Source organism: Chlorocebus sabaeus, chromosome 26 (genome assembly GCF_047675955.1).
Source record: "Chlorocebus sabaeus isolate Y175 chromosome 26, mChlSab1.0.hap1, whole genome shotgun sequence".
NCBI lineage: Eukaryota > Metazoa > Chordata > Mammalia > Primates > Cercopithecidae > Chlorocebus > Chlorocebus sabaeus.
The window spans coordinates 18,455,137-18,471,371 of NC_132929.1; the positions used below are offsets into that span (position 1 = coordinate 18,455,137).

Here is a 16,235-nt window from a genome sequence, read left to right on the forward strand (position 1 = left end):
ATATTCAGAAATCCAAAACGCTTCTGGTCCCGAGCATTTCAAAGAAGGGACATTCAACCTGTAGTGATAAGAAGATGCCCAGAGCGGGAGAGGCTTTCTCTCCCAAGCTTTACCATGTCTCATATAGTTGGTTCTTATGTAGGCAGATATATGATAGGATGACAGACAAATTTAGTTCTCTGTGTTTTATTTGTGTCTAATAAGATGGAGACAAAGTTTACCTTTTTCAGGAAGATAATAAACAGTCTCATGACCAGTCCAAGTCTCTCTAGCTATGGTAGAGGGTGATGAAGTGCCACTGGCCAAATTCTAATATTATGATAGAAAAGACACTGGATCCTATGTTTGATTTTAGGTGGACAGTCGACCAGATGGCTTTGGGGACTCCCGGGAGAAGGTTATGGCGTTTGGCTTTGATTACTGCTACTGGTCAGTCAACCCAGAGGATCCCCAGTATGCATCTCAAGATGTGGTAATATCATTTATCATTTTTCTTTCACTCTCTTCAGTTCTTTTTTTGTGTATAATGTTTAAGATGTTTATTATAAAGATACTTCTCAAGGTTATTATAGCACAGTTGTACAGATTGGAAGTACTCTAATTGGTACTTTAAGAAAGTGTCAAAATAACCAACAAATTTTCAAAAGGAAGAAACTTCAATACATCAAGAAATCAGTGGCCTTTTCAAGGAATCATTTTCATGGTAACATTAACAAAAGAAGCTTATTTCAAATGTAATCTTACTGTGTATTCCTCATTTCTTCATAACTGGATATTCATTGGGAAATTTACATGAAATCTGAGTCCTGGCTATTTCTTATGATACTTTGGTCTGAAACTAATGATGTTTTGGTCTGAGAAATGGTAGTGAGAGTTATCACTTCCAGAAAGAACAAAGAAGGTGGGAAAAAACTGCTTGCCCAGGACATCAAAGTTGGTTAGTGTCCATTTAAGTTTGAGCCTCCTCATGATTCGGGGGGGGTATAAGTTAGTTCAGGTAGTGTCCTGCTCCTATGATAGGTGAACGGCTGTGTATTATGTGCAGCACAAGGGAATTACAGAGGCTAGTATCTTCTTTGAACCTTAAGCTTGTACTTGTCCTCCTAGGCAGAGTGGGAAAGGGCTAGACAGCTAATCAGCCAGCCTGCAAGGTAGGTAGGAGGCAGGTGAATCTATCGATCTGCTGTTTGAGCAGCCAAGGCTTTGCCAGCTGAGCCTGTTGGTCACCTGTCATGTGTCCTGTGGTTCTGCTTAGCTCTCTTTCAAGTTTCCAGGGCAGCAGCAGGTCTGGCCAGTGGGTCTACAGGACCTCTCTGTTTCTCTGAAGCGGCAGTGTTGTTTGGGTTTGAGCACTGTTAAAAGCCTTGTACCCAGTCCACATCACGGCCAGTAAGCCTTGCCGCATTCACTTCGGTGGCCACAGACAGTAGCCCTTGCCCCAGCAGCTATCAGGGTGCTTTGCAAAAGTCTAAACCTAAAATTGGGAAAGCCATTTACTTGGCCTTTCATGGTTCGTTATCATCATATCACATATGAAAGAAAAGACTATGGGAATATATCCTTGGGAAATACTATTGGAAATAGAAATATTTTGGGGGGAACCCGGATAATCATTGCCTAGGATTCTATATAACTTTGAATAAAAAGCCAAAGTATGTTTTCTGACAAGTATTTCAGTCTTTTGTAAAACTTTTTTTTGGGAGTGGTGGGTGGGGGAGATGATCTTGCTCTGTTGCCCAGGCTGGAATGCAGTGGCATAATCTCAGCTCACTTCAGCCTCTGCCTTCTGAGCTGAAAGTGATCTTCCCACGACAGCCTCCTGAGTAGCTGGGACTACAGGTGTGTGCCCCCATGCCCAGCTAATTTTTGTATTTTTTTGTAGAGACAGGTTTTCATCATGTTGCCCCGGCTGGTCTTGAACTCTTCGACTCAAGCAATTATCCCACCTCAGCCTCCCAAAGTGCTGGAATTATAGGCATGAATCACTACACCCAGCTATAAAGCTTTTAATAATTATGTCAAAGGAACAACATTATCAAGTCCGAGTGACTCAGAGGAGATAGTACTGATTTTCTGCTATTGTAGACTTCTGAAGATAATTGAATATTTCTAAATCACTGATTTAGATATTTCTAAATTTAAGTATTTCTAAATTACCCCATTCTTCCCTTCTGAAAGGAACACACAGAAATATGACCCTAGACCACTGTGGGATTTGCTGTCACAGTGGGCCTCTTCTGTTATATAAGCATCTCACCTTTGTAGTCCTAATGTGTTTGCCGTTAATGCTCAGTAGAAAAGGGCAGTGTGGACATTACCTGCCCTCCACTGAGTCTTCTCTGTCCTTTTGAATACGAGGACAGGGGCAGGTCTAGGCTTGTCTTGTGGCCCTTGATTTATGTATTTATTTTTATGTTTTTATTATTTTTTTTGGCGGGGGGGGGATGGAGTTTTGCTCTTGTTGCCCAGCCTGGGGTGCAATGGCACCATCTCGGCTCACTGCAACTTCTGCCTTCTGGGTTCAAGCGATTCTCCTGCCTCAGCCTCCCAAGTAGCTGGGATTACAGGCATATGCCACCATGCCCGGCTAATTTTGTATTTTTAGTAGAGACGAGGTTTCTCCGTGTTGGTCAGGCTGGTCTTAAACTCCTGACCTCAGGTGATCCACCCACCTCAGCTTCCCAAAGTGCTAGGATTACAGGCATGAATCACCACGCCAGGCCAGCCCTTGATTTTATATCTCAGCACTCAAGTGTGTATGAGGCATCTGGTTACTAGTGTTTGTAACCATTCCCTTGAGCTCCTCCAAGAAGAGCCAGCAAAGTAACTGACTTTCAGTAAGAAAGATGGGACTCCTATAACAGTCCACAGTTGTGGCTAGATTTGTGGCATAGAAGACAGTGGCCTTTCCGTTAGCAGAGAGTATGAGCATTCTGATAGCTGTTTGAGACCTCCCTGGCCATGGCATATGTGTGGCTGTTCTGTATGTAAGAATAATTAACTATTTTGTATAACATTTGATAAATCAGTCATTTTGGAAGGGGTGTGTGAATGTGTTAAAATTTTATATGTTTGTGGCCGGGCGCGGTGGCTCAAGCCTGTAATCCCAGCACTTTGGGAGGCCGAGGTGGGCGGATCACAAGGTCAGGAGATCGAGACCATTCTGGCTAACACAGTGAAACCCCGTCTCTACTAAAAAATACAAAAAACTAGCCAGGCGTGGTGGCGGGCGCCTGTAGTCCCAGCTACTCGGGAGGCTGAGGCAGGAGAATGGCGTGAACCCGGGGGGTGGAGCTTGCAGTGAGCCGATATCGCGCCACTGCACTCCAGCCTGGGGCACAGAGCAAGACTCCGTCTCAAAAAAAAAAAAAAAAAAAAATTTTATATGTTTGTGTATGTGTGTATTAGTATCAGTAAGCTTGAGTATCAGTTTGGTTGTGAGGCCCGTATTTTACATTTACGTGCCTTAACTGTATAAAAATCTAGTGAAAGCCCAAAAGGCCATAGAGGAGGGAAATTCATAAATGTGATTTTTCTTTTGCCTGATTTGAAATTTAATGGAAAGATCAAATGAGATCCAGACAGGAAGCCTGTGCAGAGAGATAAAACCAGTGTCTCCTGAGGTTTCTTCTGGCTTGTTTATTAATTGTCTGAGTCCCTCATCAGTCCTAAGAGGAGTTAGGATAGGAAAGAGAAGGAAGGGAACCTCTGTCACAAGCTGGAGTGGAGCCAGAGGTCCCGGAATGGTGGCAGAACTCATATCTACATGATACAATCAGAGGGGCCCTTTGCTTTAACACAAAAATTGGAGACCAGATTTAACCCTAATCACTATGGCTCTGAGGCCACCATGGGTAGGAAAGATGGAATCCATACAATCTTAGGACTTGGGGTGGAAAAGAATTTGGATGTAATCCAGTTTATCCTCTCCACAGCATTTTTTTTGGGAGGGGCGTGGGGAATAGAGTCTTAGTCACCCAGACTGGAGTGTAGTGGCACAATCTTGGCTCACTGCAACCTCTGCCTCCTGGGTTCAAGTGATTCTTGTGCCTCAGCCTCCCGAGTAGCTGGGACTACAAGCATGCACCACCACACCCAACTGATTTTTGTATTTTTAGTAGAGACGGGGTTTCACCATATTGGCCAGGCTGGTCTCGAACTCCTGACTTCAAGTGGTCCACCTCTGCCTCCCAAAGTGCTGGGATTACAGGTGTGAGCCACCACATCCAGCTCTCCACAGCATTAGTGATCAGATTTTGAGGGGAGGGGTCAGTCTGTTGAAGTATAATTTAGGTATAGTAAAAGATTTACCTTTTTTTTAAACAATTATTTATTATTATTATTATTTTTAATAGAGATAGGGTCTTGCTATATTGTCCAGGCTGGTCTTGAACTCCTGGACTCAAGCAATCCTCTTGCCTTGGCCTCCTAAAATGTTGCGATTATAGGCGTGAGCCACCACGCTTGGCCAAATTCACCTTTTTAGTGTACAGTAACACTTTCATGTGTGTAACTGACACTATAATCAATATACAAAATAGTCTATCATCCCAGAAATTGCTTCATGTTCTTTTATAGTCTATTTTCTCAGCCCCTGGCAATTACTGATCTATTTTCTGTCCCTACAGTTTCATCAGTTCCAGAACGTCATATAAATGGAATCAAACAGTATGTAGTTGTTTGAATCTGGCTTCTTTCACTTTGCATGATGTATTTGAGATTCTTTTTTTTTTTTTTTTTTAAGATGGAGTTTCATTCTTGTTGCCTAGGCTGGAGTGCAGTGGTGTGATCATGGCTCACTGCAACCTCCGCCTTCTGGTTTCAAGTGAGTCTCCTGCCTCTGCCTCCTGAGTAGCTGGGATTACAGGCACCTGCCACCACGCCCAGCTAATTTTTGTATTTTTAGTGGAGACGGGGTTTTACCATGTTGGCCGGGCTGGTTTTGAACTCCTGACCTTGTGATCCACCTGCTTTGGCCTCCCAAAGTGCTGGGATTACAGGCATGAGCCATTGCACCTGGCCAAGATTCATCTTTGCTTTTTGTGTGTGTCACATCTTCTAACCTTAATTCTTTTTTTTTTTTTTTGAGACTGGGTCTCACTCTGTCACTCAGGCTGAAGTAGGGTGGCACAGTCACAGCTCACTGCAGCCTCAACCTCCCGAACTTAAGTGATCCTCCCACCTCAGCCTCCTGAGTAGCTGGGAGTACAGATGTGTGCCACCATGCCCGGCTAAGTTTTGTAGTTTTTGTAGAGCTGTGGTCTCACTGTGTTGCTCAGGCTGGTCTCGAACTCCTGGGCTCAAGCAATCTGCCTGTGTTGGCCTCCCAAAGTACTGGGAATTACAGGCGTGAGCCACCACACCTGACCTTCTTAATTCATATTTATTTAAATTATCTGCTCTCCCAAAAGGAATCTCATGGCTTTGGAAGCATGGATTCTGACTGTAAAGGATGAGAGACCAAGTGCTTGGAGTACAGTGTGTCTTTCATCCCTAGGTTTCTTCTTGTTACAAAGGAAGGACTGCTCAGTAATATGGCACCGATTTCAGATATCAAAATATCTGAGGGAAATATCTAAATTTCTCTTAGTGGATATGGAGGGAGTATCTAAATATCTGACTTTAGGGGGATTTAGAGCAACATCTTAAGAAGCCATTGAGAGATGTTGATAAGAATGTCACCTGATCAATGTTGGTGCTTCTGTTAGTCTATTTTGTGGTGTTATAAAGGAATACCTGAGGCTTAGTAATTTATAAAGAAAAGAGGTTTATTTGGCTCACAATTCTGCAGGCTGTAAGAAAGCATTGTGCCAGTATCTGCAGTTGCTGAGGGTTCAGAGAGCATCCAGTTGTAACACAAGGGGAAGGAGACAGTCATGTCACAGCGAGAGGGAGAGAAAAAGCACACGCGCACGAGAGAGATGGGAGGGAGGCCACTCTCTTAAACAGCTCCGGTGTGAACTAATAGAGCGAGAACACACTCATTACTGTGGGGAGGGGACCAGGCCACTCATGAGGGATCTGTCCCCATGACTTCTCACCAGGCCCCACCTCCAGCATCGGGGGTCACATTTTAACATGAGATTTGGAGGGGACAGATATACAAACTATCAGTGCTGCCTTGTCATAGCCTCTTAGTATGTTAGAGTTTGAAGATAACTTATTAGTCATCTAGGCCAGAGTTTGTTGATCTCAGCGCTGTTGACATTTTGACCATATAATTCTTTGTTGTGGGGGTCTGTACTGTGCATCGTATAATGTTTAGCAGCATTCCCGGCCTCTACCCACTTAATACCAGTAGCAGTCCCCAATTGTGCCAATAAAAAAAACATGTCCAGGCTGGACGCGGTGGCTCACGCCTGTAATCCTAGCAGTTTGGGAGGCCGAGGCAGGTGGATCACCTGAGGTCAGGAGTTCGAGACCAGCCTGACCAACGTGGTGAAACCCTGTCTCTACTAAAGATACAAAAAATAGCCAGGCATGATGGCTCATGCCTGTAATCCGAGGTACTCGGGCTGCTGAGGCAGGAGAATTGCTTTAACCCGGGAAGTGGTGGTTGCAGTGAGCCAAGATCGCACCACTGCATTCTAGCTAGGGCAACAGAGCGAGACTCCATCTTAAAAAAAAAAAAGTCCGGACATTAGCCACTAATCTAGGCCAACCCTCATATGTTACAGATCTGGCCATGTAACTTATGGCATTATACAGGTGGTTAGTGCTCAAGCTGGAACAGACCCAGACTTCCTTATAGTGGTCTTTTCATAGCATTGTATCATTCTCTGTCTTTTTATATTACTTTACAGCCTCAAAAGAGGTTCAAAGTTAAAATTCCTTAGTGCTTTGGCACTTCTTGGTCCTTAGTGGTGATATGCCTGAGTAAATAGATCAGGTGTCACCAGCTGGGGACTACTAGAGGACAAGTCAGCTACTGCAAGTTCTACTGAGAGGCAGCTTTATTTTTTAAATGCCTATTGGTAGCCAGATACAATTGTAAATGTTTATCACTTCATTCACATTCTATTAGATCTATATTATTTACTCCATTTTATAGATAAGGAAACTGAGGCACAGAAAGTTGATAAGACTTGCCAGTAAGTGGTGGAGCAAGAATTCAAATTCGAGACTGTTTAACTCTAAATTTTATGTCATTTCCACTAAACCTCACTGACTCTCAAAAACAAAAAAAAATACCATTTAGCCTACCAGTGATCTGATCATCTCTTTATATGTGTGTGTGTGTGTGTGTGTGTGTGTGTGTGTGTGTGTGTGTGTGTGTATGTATTTTTTTTTTTTTTTTTTGAGACAGAGTCTCACTCTGTTGCCCAGGCTGGAGTGCAGTGGCACAATCTTGGCTCACTGCAAGCTCTGCCTCCTAGGTTCACACCATTCTCCTGCCTCAGCCTCCCGAGTAGCTGGGACTACAGGCACCCACCACCATGCCCGGCTAATTTTTTTGTTGTTGTATTTTTAGTAGAGACAGGGTTTCACTGTGTTAGCCAGGATGGTCTCAATCTCCTGACCTCGTGATCTGCCCACCTTGGCCTCCCAAAGTGCTGGGATTACAGGCGTGAGCCACTGCGGCTGGCCTTCTTTATGTATATTTCATATAATTTCTTCAACACCCTAAAAGGTAGAGGATTGTATCCCCCTTTTATAGTGGAGGAAATTTAGGCTTAGAGAAGTTATATGATCTGCCAAAGTTACACAGTAAGATGTGAGTTCTAGATTTGAACACAGGATCATCTGACTGCAAAGTTCGTATTCAATACTATGCTACAGTACAAAAAGAAAATGAAGGATATGGGAAAAGAAAGAGATGGAAAACTGGAGAAGGGGAAAGAGAGAGAAAAGACTATAGTGAATGGGATGTGGTTGAGGATTGTAGCACCTGTCTTGTCCATTACTCCTTGACCCTGGTATTACCAGCTTCCCGTTTTTTTTCTTTTTCTTTTTCTTTTTTTTTTTGAGACAGAGTCTCACTCTGTCACCCAAGCTGGAGTACAATGGTGCGATCTTGGCTCACTGTAACCTCCACCTCCCAGTTTCTAGTAATTCTCCTGCCTCAGCCTCCTGAGTAGCTGGGATTACAGGTGTGTGCCACCACACCCGGCTAATTTTTGTATTTTTAGTAGAGACGGGATTTCTCCATGTTTGCCAGGCTGGTCTCAAACTCCTGACCTCAAGTCATCCACCTACCTCAGCTTCCCAAAGTGCTAGGATTACAGGCGTGAGCCACTGCACCCCAGCCAGCTTTCCATTCTTAAGGCAAGTCATTATTGGTCTAAATGCTCTTTTCAGTATTTGTTAATATTTGGACTTGCAGCAGAAGTTTTTCTTCAAAATTGGCCTGTATTTTTTCTGGCTTGAATCTGTATTAAAGTCAATTTGCTTCTCTGAAGTTAAACCTGGACTTGAAGTCAGTTATTGGCAGCTTACTTTAGACAAGTTGCTTATCCTTTTTGCATTCTAGTTTTCTTCAACTCTAAAATAGAGATCATATATGCCTCAAAGAGTTATTGTGAGGAGGAAATGAAATAATTATCTAAAGTACTGGCACCTAGGCATCAAATGAGTTTATGAGTGCTGTGCCTTGGGTCCCTGCTGTGATTACCATTATCATACATAGTATGAGAGAAGCAAGGCTCATGATATTTTTCTGAGTTGAACTAGATTTGGAAACCTCTTTTCTGAATCTGGTTACGATCCCTTCGTGGACCATCCTGCTCCATTTGGAAAACTAACTTCCCTCCCTTCCTCCTGGTGAGGAACATCTGTTGGAGTGGGAGTCCTCTGCTCAAGCGTATTGTGTTTGGGTGACTGTGTGTTTGTAAAACTTTCCATGAGGAGTATTAGCTCAGCTTTACCCACCAGGGCCTGAAAGTGGCTGTTTAAAACAAATGCAGACTGAGTCAACAAAAATCATGTCTATGAACAAAAAGCTAACCACTCTTCATGGAAAGCAATTACTCCTATTCTTCTGGAAGTCTTTATTTTAAAATGGTCTGTTATTTAGCTAAAATACTTGCAGCGTTTCCAGACCAAAAAATAAAAAAAAAGTCATGTGAGTGAGCAGGAGATTTTTGTCTGAATTCAAAACAACCACTGTCTCCAAAACTGAAAGTATTTTAGTAGTAATATGGTTGTGTTGCTTGTTGTTTTAATATTTGTTTGATCTCCACAATATACTGAACACCAAACAACACACAGAATACATCATTACCTACTGTCAAAGAGCCCTGAGAGAGTGAGCATTCTGCATGTGATGATTCAATAAAGGAATGTTGATCCTGAGATGGGAACGCAGAGGTGATAATGCTCCACAAATACTGAACATGAGTCATTTTACAGTTTCTGGAACATGAGAACCAGCTGATCTTTGTTTGCATTAGGATAAAAGAGAAGATTTCAGTTAAATTGCAGAAAATTGTACATAATTAGGACACGAGTAACTTGTACAGAATTTTTGAATCCTGATATATAGTAGCTAAATAGCTTGACTTTAGAATTCCAGAATGTTAATATTAGAAGAAATGTTAGAGACCATTCAAGATACTTGTTTTCAAATTGAATGTCTAGAGAGACAAAGTAACAGTTACAAGTCTTTTTTATTTGTTTTCTTTTTGGCCAGTCCAGAATTGTTTTTGATGTGGCCCGGAAATCCTGTTGTTTATTCTAATGGTAGGGGCCATGGACTGCAACTGCAACACAGTGGTCCTAGCATAACAGGTAATGTGCCACTAGCAGAATCTCAAGGAAAGATCTTGTTCTTTAGATCTAACCTGTCCCTGGCTCTGTAGTCACCTGGGATGAGGAAATTGCACTATTGCCATCTAGTAGTATGGGGAAGTATTCCATACCTGTTGTTATGAGTTCTCTAATATGACCAGAGGTGATTAGATACTGTTGCCATGAAAGCAGCATTTCTGTTTGGGAAACTCCAACCCGTTACAAAATATCAAGTGATCTGTTATCTGCTGCCTCAGAAAGTAAGCAGGATGAGCTGGAGAGATGAAGTGTGACCCTCACTTATTTTATGCCTCACATTTCTTGTATCTGCTGAACTTGGAGTGGGAATGAAGGCTTTGAGGAAAGGGGAAAGAAGGTGGAAGAATGACTGAAACTGAGGAGGGACCTTTGAGGAGCTAGAGGAGAGGGAAACACGAAGAACAAACAGGTGAGGAGAAATTTGAGAGCTCACAGTGCGGTGAGTACTGTTAGGATTGTATCACTTTTTTACAGCAGATATCTCCATTTTAGGGATAGGAACAGGCTCAGATTTGTTACATTCTTGCTTAAGGTCATGCAATCAAGTGATGGAACCAGCAATCAGACCTTGACTGTGTGACTCCATGGTCCAAGCTCTCGCACACTATACCACATACAACTCTATTCCTGTATTTCCAGTGCTGTACATCTTCCATTATCAATCAGTGGCTATTAGATTAGTTATTCGATTAATGGTTCAGTGGATGACCAACAAGATAGGCCTCTGCCTTCTTGAATCTTGCCTGTTTTGGGAAGGCCGCATAGTTTGCCTAAGTTAAAGAACCACAGATGCCTATCAGTTTCCTTGTGCATCCCGTTTTCCTGATGCATGTATGTGCTAGGGGACCTGCGGAGCATGTGGATTAGAAGCAGCATTTTCTCATGAATATTTGCAGAGCTTTGTACATTCCATCACTAGTGCTGGTTTTTTTCCAACCAAGATGGAGACAGAAGTCAAAGGGAGAGAAGTTTATAAGAAAAAGGCTTTTTGTGCAGTAATCGGATGGGGCTCTGCAGAGCTGAGTGGGGGAAGGGAGGGGTTACCATGAGTGTTTCAGTATGTCCCTCTGCCAGCAGCACAGCTGTTTGGTTCCATAAGCATGTCCATGAGCTGGATTTTAAAGGAAGTCATTCTTCTGGCTTAATCTAACTTTTTTTTCCCCTCTTTAGAAACTTGACTGTGAATCTTTAAAGAGTAATTTTCAGACTGGTAGAAATATCTGAAAGACAGAGATTCTTGACAATGTTTGCTGCTCGTGCCACATGCCTATGCAAAAATGAACAGTGGAAACTTGAGAAATTTTTTTAAAATGCCAAAGGTTATGTGGACTTTTCCCCCTGGGAGACAAGGGTGATGGAAATTCCTTGTGGTAGCTAAAGCCCTTGAGATCCAGGCTGGAGAGAGAGGTTATCTGTAGGGGAGACAGGCCCAAAGCCTGATAGTCATTTGCAGATGACCAAGGGCTGCCTAAGCATAAATGTAGAGTTCCTAAGACAATTGTCCTTGATGTTACCTCATTTTTATCTTGCTTGGATCTGCAATGCTGAAAATTTGTTATACTCCCCCTTTGCACCTTAAACTTGGGTTTGTCCTGGGTTTAAAGCAATTGTCTGTTGTCAGTTAATTGCTTGAGGAAGAGAAGTATGATGATGGTAATTATTACTTTGAGAGTCTTTGGACAAAATGATTTGCAAAATCATCTAAATGAGAGGATATAAAATGAATAGCAGCCCTTTGAGCAAAAGATTCATATGTCCACCATAGTAGACGGGCATGCACAGGCAGACTGCTAACAGGTGCTAAATTTTCTTCCCACATACTTGCACAGTAAGCCTGTGTCCAAGTACCCTCTTAACCCCATCTCTGTAGTCCTCTGGGGGAGCCAGTGTAGCTGACCAACAAAAGGCTCCTTCTAAATACAACATTCAGAAAAGGGTTCAGAGAAAGTATGGGGAAAGAAATGGCTTCTCTCTAGTTCTGTACTCAGCAGAAAACAGATAACAGCATAAATGAAAATGTCAGCTAATTGATTAGCTTATTAAAATATTTTGCTTAAAGGCAATGTAAGATAATTATAAAATATTCAACCAATACAGAAGACTATAATGTTAAAACTAGAAAAGCCTTCCCTTTCTATACCTCCCACTCATCTTATTCTCTAAAGTTAACCATTGTTGACAATTCTTTTGGTATCCTTCTAGATAGCATCTGTTTCTTATTTTTCAAAGGAGTTAGTGTATTAAGGAAATTGATTCCTCTGTCATAGATACTGTAAAGGTTTTCCCTGTTTATACTTTTGTTTTGATTCTGTTTATGATTGTGTGTGTGTGTATATATTTTGTTTGTTGAGACAAGGTCTTGTTCTGTTGCTCAGGCTGGAGTGTAGTGTCGTGATCATGGCTCACTGTAGCCTTGACGTCCCTGGCCTAAGCAATCCTCTTACCTCAGTCTCCTAAGTAGCTGGGACCTTAAGTGTGTACTACTACTCTTATAATTTTGTAATGCCCAAGCTGGTCTTGAACTCCTGGACTCCATCTTGGCCTCCCAAAGTGTTGGGATTATAGGCATAAGCCACTGCACCTGGTGCATGCATATGTATATTATATATAAACATTTATAACTATTATGTAATATATATATACACACACTGGCCCAGCCTGTGTGTATATATAATATATAATGTATATTATTGTATATATTGTTGTACATATACTATTTTATATATTACATTATTGTATATATACTATATATTGTATATATTATTGTATATATACTATTGTATAGATATATTATTGTGTATATATACTATATATTGTATATATAATATATTTTATATATATATATTTTTGAGATGGATTCTCGCTCTGTCACCCAGGCTGGAGTGCAGTGGTGTGGTCTTGGCTCTCTGCACCCTCTGCCTCCTGTGTTCGAGGATTCTCCTGCCCCAGCCTCCCAGGTAGCTGGGATTACAGGTGCCTGCTCCCATGCCTGGCTAATTTTTGTTTGTTTGTTTTTTTAGACAGAGTCTCACTCTGTTGCCCAGGCTGGAGTACAGTGGCACAATCTTGGCTCACTGCAACCTCTGCCTCCTGAGTCCAAGCGATTCTCCACCTCAGCCTCCCGAGTAGCTGAGACTATAGGCACCCGCCACCATGCCTGGCTAATTTTTGTATTTTTAAGTAGAGACAGAGTTTCACCATGTTGGCCAGGCTAGTCTCAAACTTCTGACCTCAGGTGATCTGCCTGCCTCAGCCTCCCAAAGTGCTGGGATTACAGGTGTGAGCCACCGTGCCCAACCTGTGTGTGTTTGTGTGTGTGTGTGTGTGTGTGTTTATATATATATTTTTTTCTTTTTTTTTTTTGAGGCGGAGTCTCACTCTGTTGCCCAGGCTGGAGTGCAGAGGTGTGATCTCGGCTCACTGCAAGCTCCAACTTCTAGGTTCACGCCATTCTTCTGCCTCAGCCTCCGAAGTAGCTGGGACTACAGCGCTTGCTACCATGCCTGGCTAATTTTTTGTATTTTTAGTAGAGACGAGGTTTCACCATGTTGGCCAGGATGGTCTCAATCTCCTGACCTTGTGATCCGCCTGCCTCGGCCTCCCAAAGTGCTGGGATTACAGACGTGAGCCACTGTGCCCGGCCTGTTTTTTGTTTTTTTTGTTTGTTTGTTTTTTTGGAAACCGAGTTTCACTCTGTCATCCAGGCTGGAGTGCAGTGGCATGATCTTAGCTCACTGCAACCTCCTCCTCCCAGGTTCAAATGATTCTCCTCCCAAGTAGTTGAGATTATAGGTCGCCACCACCGCGCCTGGCTAATTTTTGTAGTTTTAGTAGAGACAGGGTTTCACCATGTTGGCCAGGTTGGTCTTGAACTCCTGACCTCAGGTGCTCCACCCACCTCGACCTCCCAAAGTGCTGGGATTATGTGAGCCACCGTGCCTGGTCTATACTTCGGGGTCTCTTTTAAAACTGTTTTGTTTCCTCAAAATACAAACAGATTGAGTTTGTATTTTTGTGCCTGAACCATACTGTTTCAGAAAGTTTCAAATATACATGAAAACACCATCTTGTTTCACTACTTTTTAGTATTGGTGAGGGCTTGTTCTTTCTCAGACTGTCCTAGTTATTTTGGTTATTGCCCTTCCCCAAAATGCCGTGTACTTCCCTGCTTTTGCTTATACTGGCTCCTCTTCCTAGTGTATGTTAATATATCTCACCTCTCCAGTTTCTGTCATACAAAATACTGCTTGTTCTTTAAGGTCCAGTTAAAATGATGCTTCCTCCTTGGAGTCACCATCTCTTAAATTCTCATAGTATCTTGTTACTCCCTTGTGATACATTCTGTTTCCTAACTAAAGTTAATGTCTTTGGCTACATGGCTTATCTATTTTATTAGTCTTGAGTGATCCTTGAAGGCAGACTAGGTCTCATCTGTCTTTGAACATGCCACGTTTCCTAGCAGAGTGACCATTCATTCATCCATTAGGAAGCAACACATGGGGTTTAGTGCTGCGAGGAATATGGAGTAGTAGATGTGATTCCTGCCCTCAAAAGCTTACAGTCTTATTGGGATTACCAAGCTTTAGGTACGTAAAGATCATCAAGAATAGCAACCATTTATTTAAGTGTTTAGAGTAAGTACTAAGGAATCCGGAGGAATAACGTATCCAAAGTTTGTTTTGAATGAGTTCAGGAAAGGTCATTTTGGTTGGAGGGAACAGCTTAAAGACTCTAAGGCAGGAATGTACACGATGTGTTTGAGGAGATCAGGTGACACTAGTCTGGGTGAAACTAAGAGAGGATATAGTCACAGTGCTCATCTTTCCAAGTGTTTCAGGAGGCCAGACTCCTATATTTCAACACTAAGCTGGTCCAGACTCCTGGAGGAAATGAAGACCAAACGGTTTATCTGGTACAATGACAAAGTGGCTTCAGGAGCATACTGGATACTTAGCTGAGTCCAGCATATGTAGGACATGTCATCACTCCCATTCCAGGAAGCAAGAAAGGGAGGATGGGTGTTTTCCCCTTAGATAATTTGGAGGAGCCATGAGGACTTTTAACCTGAGGAGAGGAAGCAGTGTATACTGGATACAAGTTTATAGGTCACAGAAAAAGCATTCTTCACTCAACAAACATTTATCTATTATATGCCAGGGATGGGCTAGGTGCTGGGTAAACAAATGAGGGGTGCGTGTGTGTGTGAGAGACAGAGAGAGAGAGAGAGTTTTGCTTCGTTTCCTTCCTTCCTCCCTCCCTCCCTCCCTCCTCCCAAGTTTTGCTCTGGTTGCCCAGGCTGGAGTGCAATGGCGCGATCTTGGCTCACTGCAACCTCCGCCTCCCGGGTTCAAGTGATTCTCCTGCCTCAGCCTCTCGAGTAGCTGGGATTATAGGCATGCACCACCATGCCCGGCTAATTTTGTATTTTTAGTAGAGATGGGGTTTCTCTATGTTGATCAGGCTGGTCTCAAACTCCTGACCTCAGATGATCCACCCGCCTTGGCCTCCCAAAGTGCTGGGATTACAGGTGTGAGCCACGGTGCCCAGCCTGCTTCGTTTCTTTATCTCACTTGATACATCTGTTTTTCTACAGGAGGGTTTTCTGAGCAAAACCCTCCCTTGTCAGTCTGTTAATGTATTCTTTATTTCACCTATCAGTGCAAAGATGGAGAGTGTGTTTAATTTATATCCCACAAACCCTACAGCATTAAGTCTAGTGTCAGCAGATGACCTGCAAAAAATTTACATTTTGCTCTATGGACTCTGAAGCCAATTTTATTTAATTTAATTTAATTTTAATTTTAATTTTATTTTAGTTATTTTGAGACAGTCTTGCTCTGTTACCTGGACTGGAGTGCAGTGGTGCGATCTCAGCTCACTGCAACCTCTGCCTCCAGGTTCAAGTGATTCTCCTGCCTCAGCCTTCTGAGTAGCTGGGAGTACAGGTGTGTGTTGCCACGCCTGGCTCATTTTTATATTTTTAGTAGAGACAGTGTTTCACCATGTTGGCCAGGCTGGTCTTGAACTCCTGACTTCAAGTGATCCACCTACCTCAGCCTCCCAAAGTGATTATAGGCGTGAGCTGTTATAAGCTGCTGCCCAGCCTAGAGCAAATTTTAATTTAGTATTTGTTTCCTACACCAAAGGCAGTCAGAGTCTTTGTCAGGCATGGCGATAGTTTGATCTGACTTCTAAAGAACATGGCTGGGTGACTTTATCTCTTAAAGACAAAGTCAGAAATTGATAATTTACTATGAAATATTTTGGGGACATTTCCAGTTGCAGGTCTTGATGTACCTGGCTAAGGTATGTTCAAGGTAGAGGGTCATGACTGCAAGTTGTCCAGGTTCTTGGTGTTTTGAACAAAGAATTGGACAAAACGCCCAGTAAAGCAAAGAAAGAATGAAACAACAAAAGAATGAAAGCAGGGATTTATTGAAAGTAAAAGTACACCCCACAGAGTGGGAGCA

The 16,235-nt window shown here is 42.6% G+C and overlaps 1 protein-coding gene across 4 annotated transcripts in view; it reads left to right on the forward strand.

Moving 5' to 3' along the window:
- Positions 1-16,235, forward strand: part of STARD9 (StAR related lipid transfer domain containing 9) — a 151,846-nt gene that overhangs the window by 9,825 nt on the left and 125,786 nt on the right. For 3 of the 4 annotated variants that reach the window (XM_008016888.3, XM_008016887.3, XM_073012084.1), the window contains exon 3: positions 356-472. In XM_008016888.3, the coding sequence (XP_008015079.3) occupies positions 356-472 (117 nt within the window). The remainder of the gene's footprint in view (positions 1-355; positions 473-16,235) is intronic. The other variant, XM_038009886.2, reaches the window with a different exon arrangement.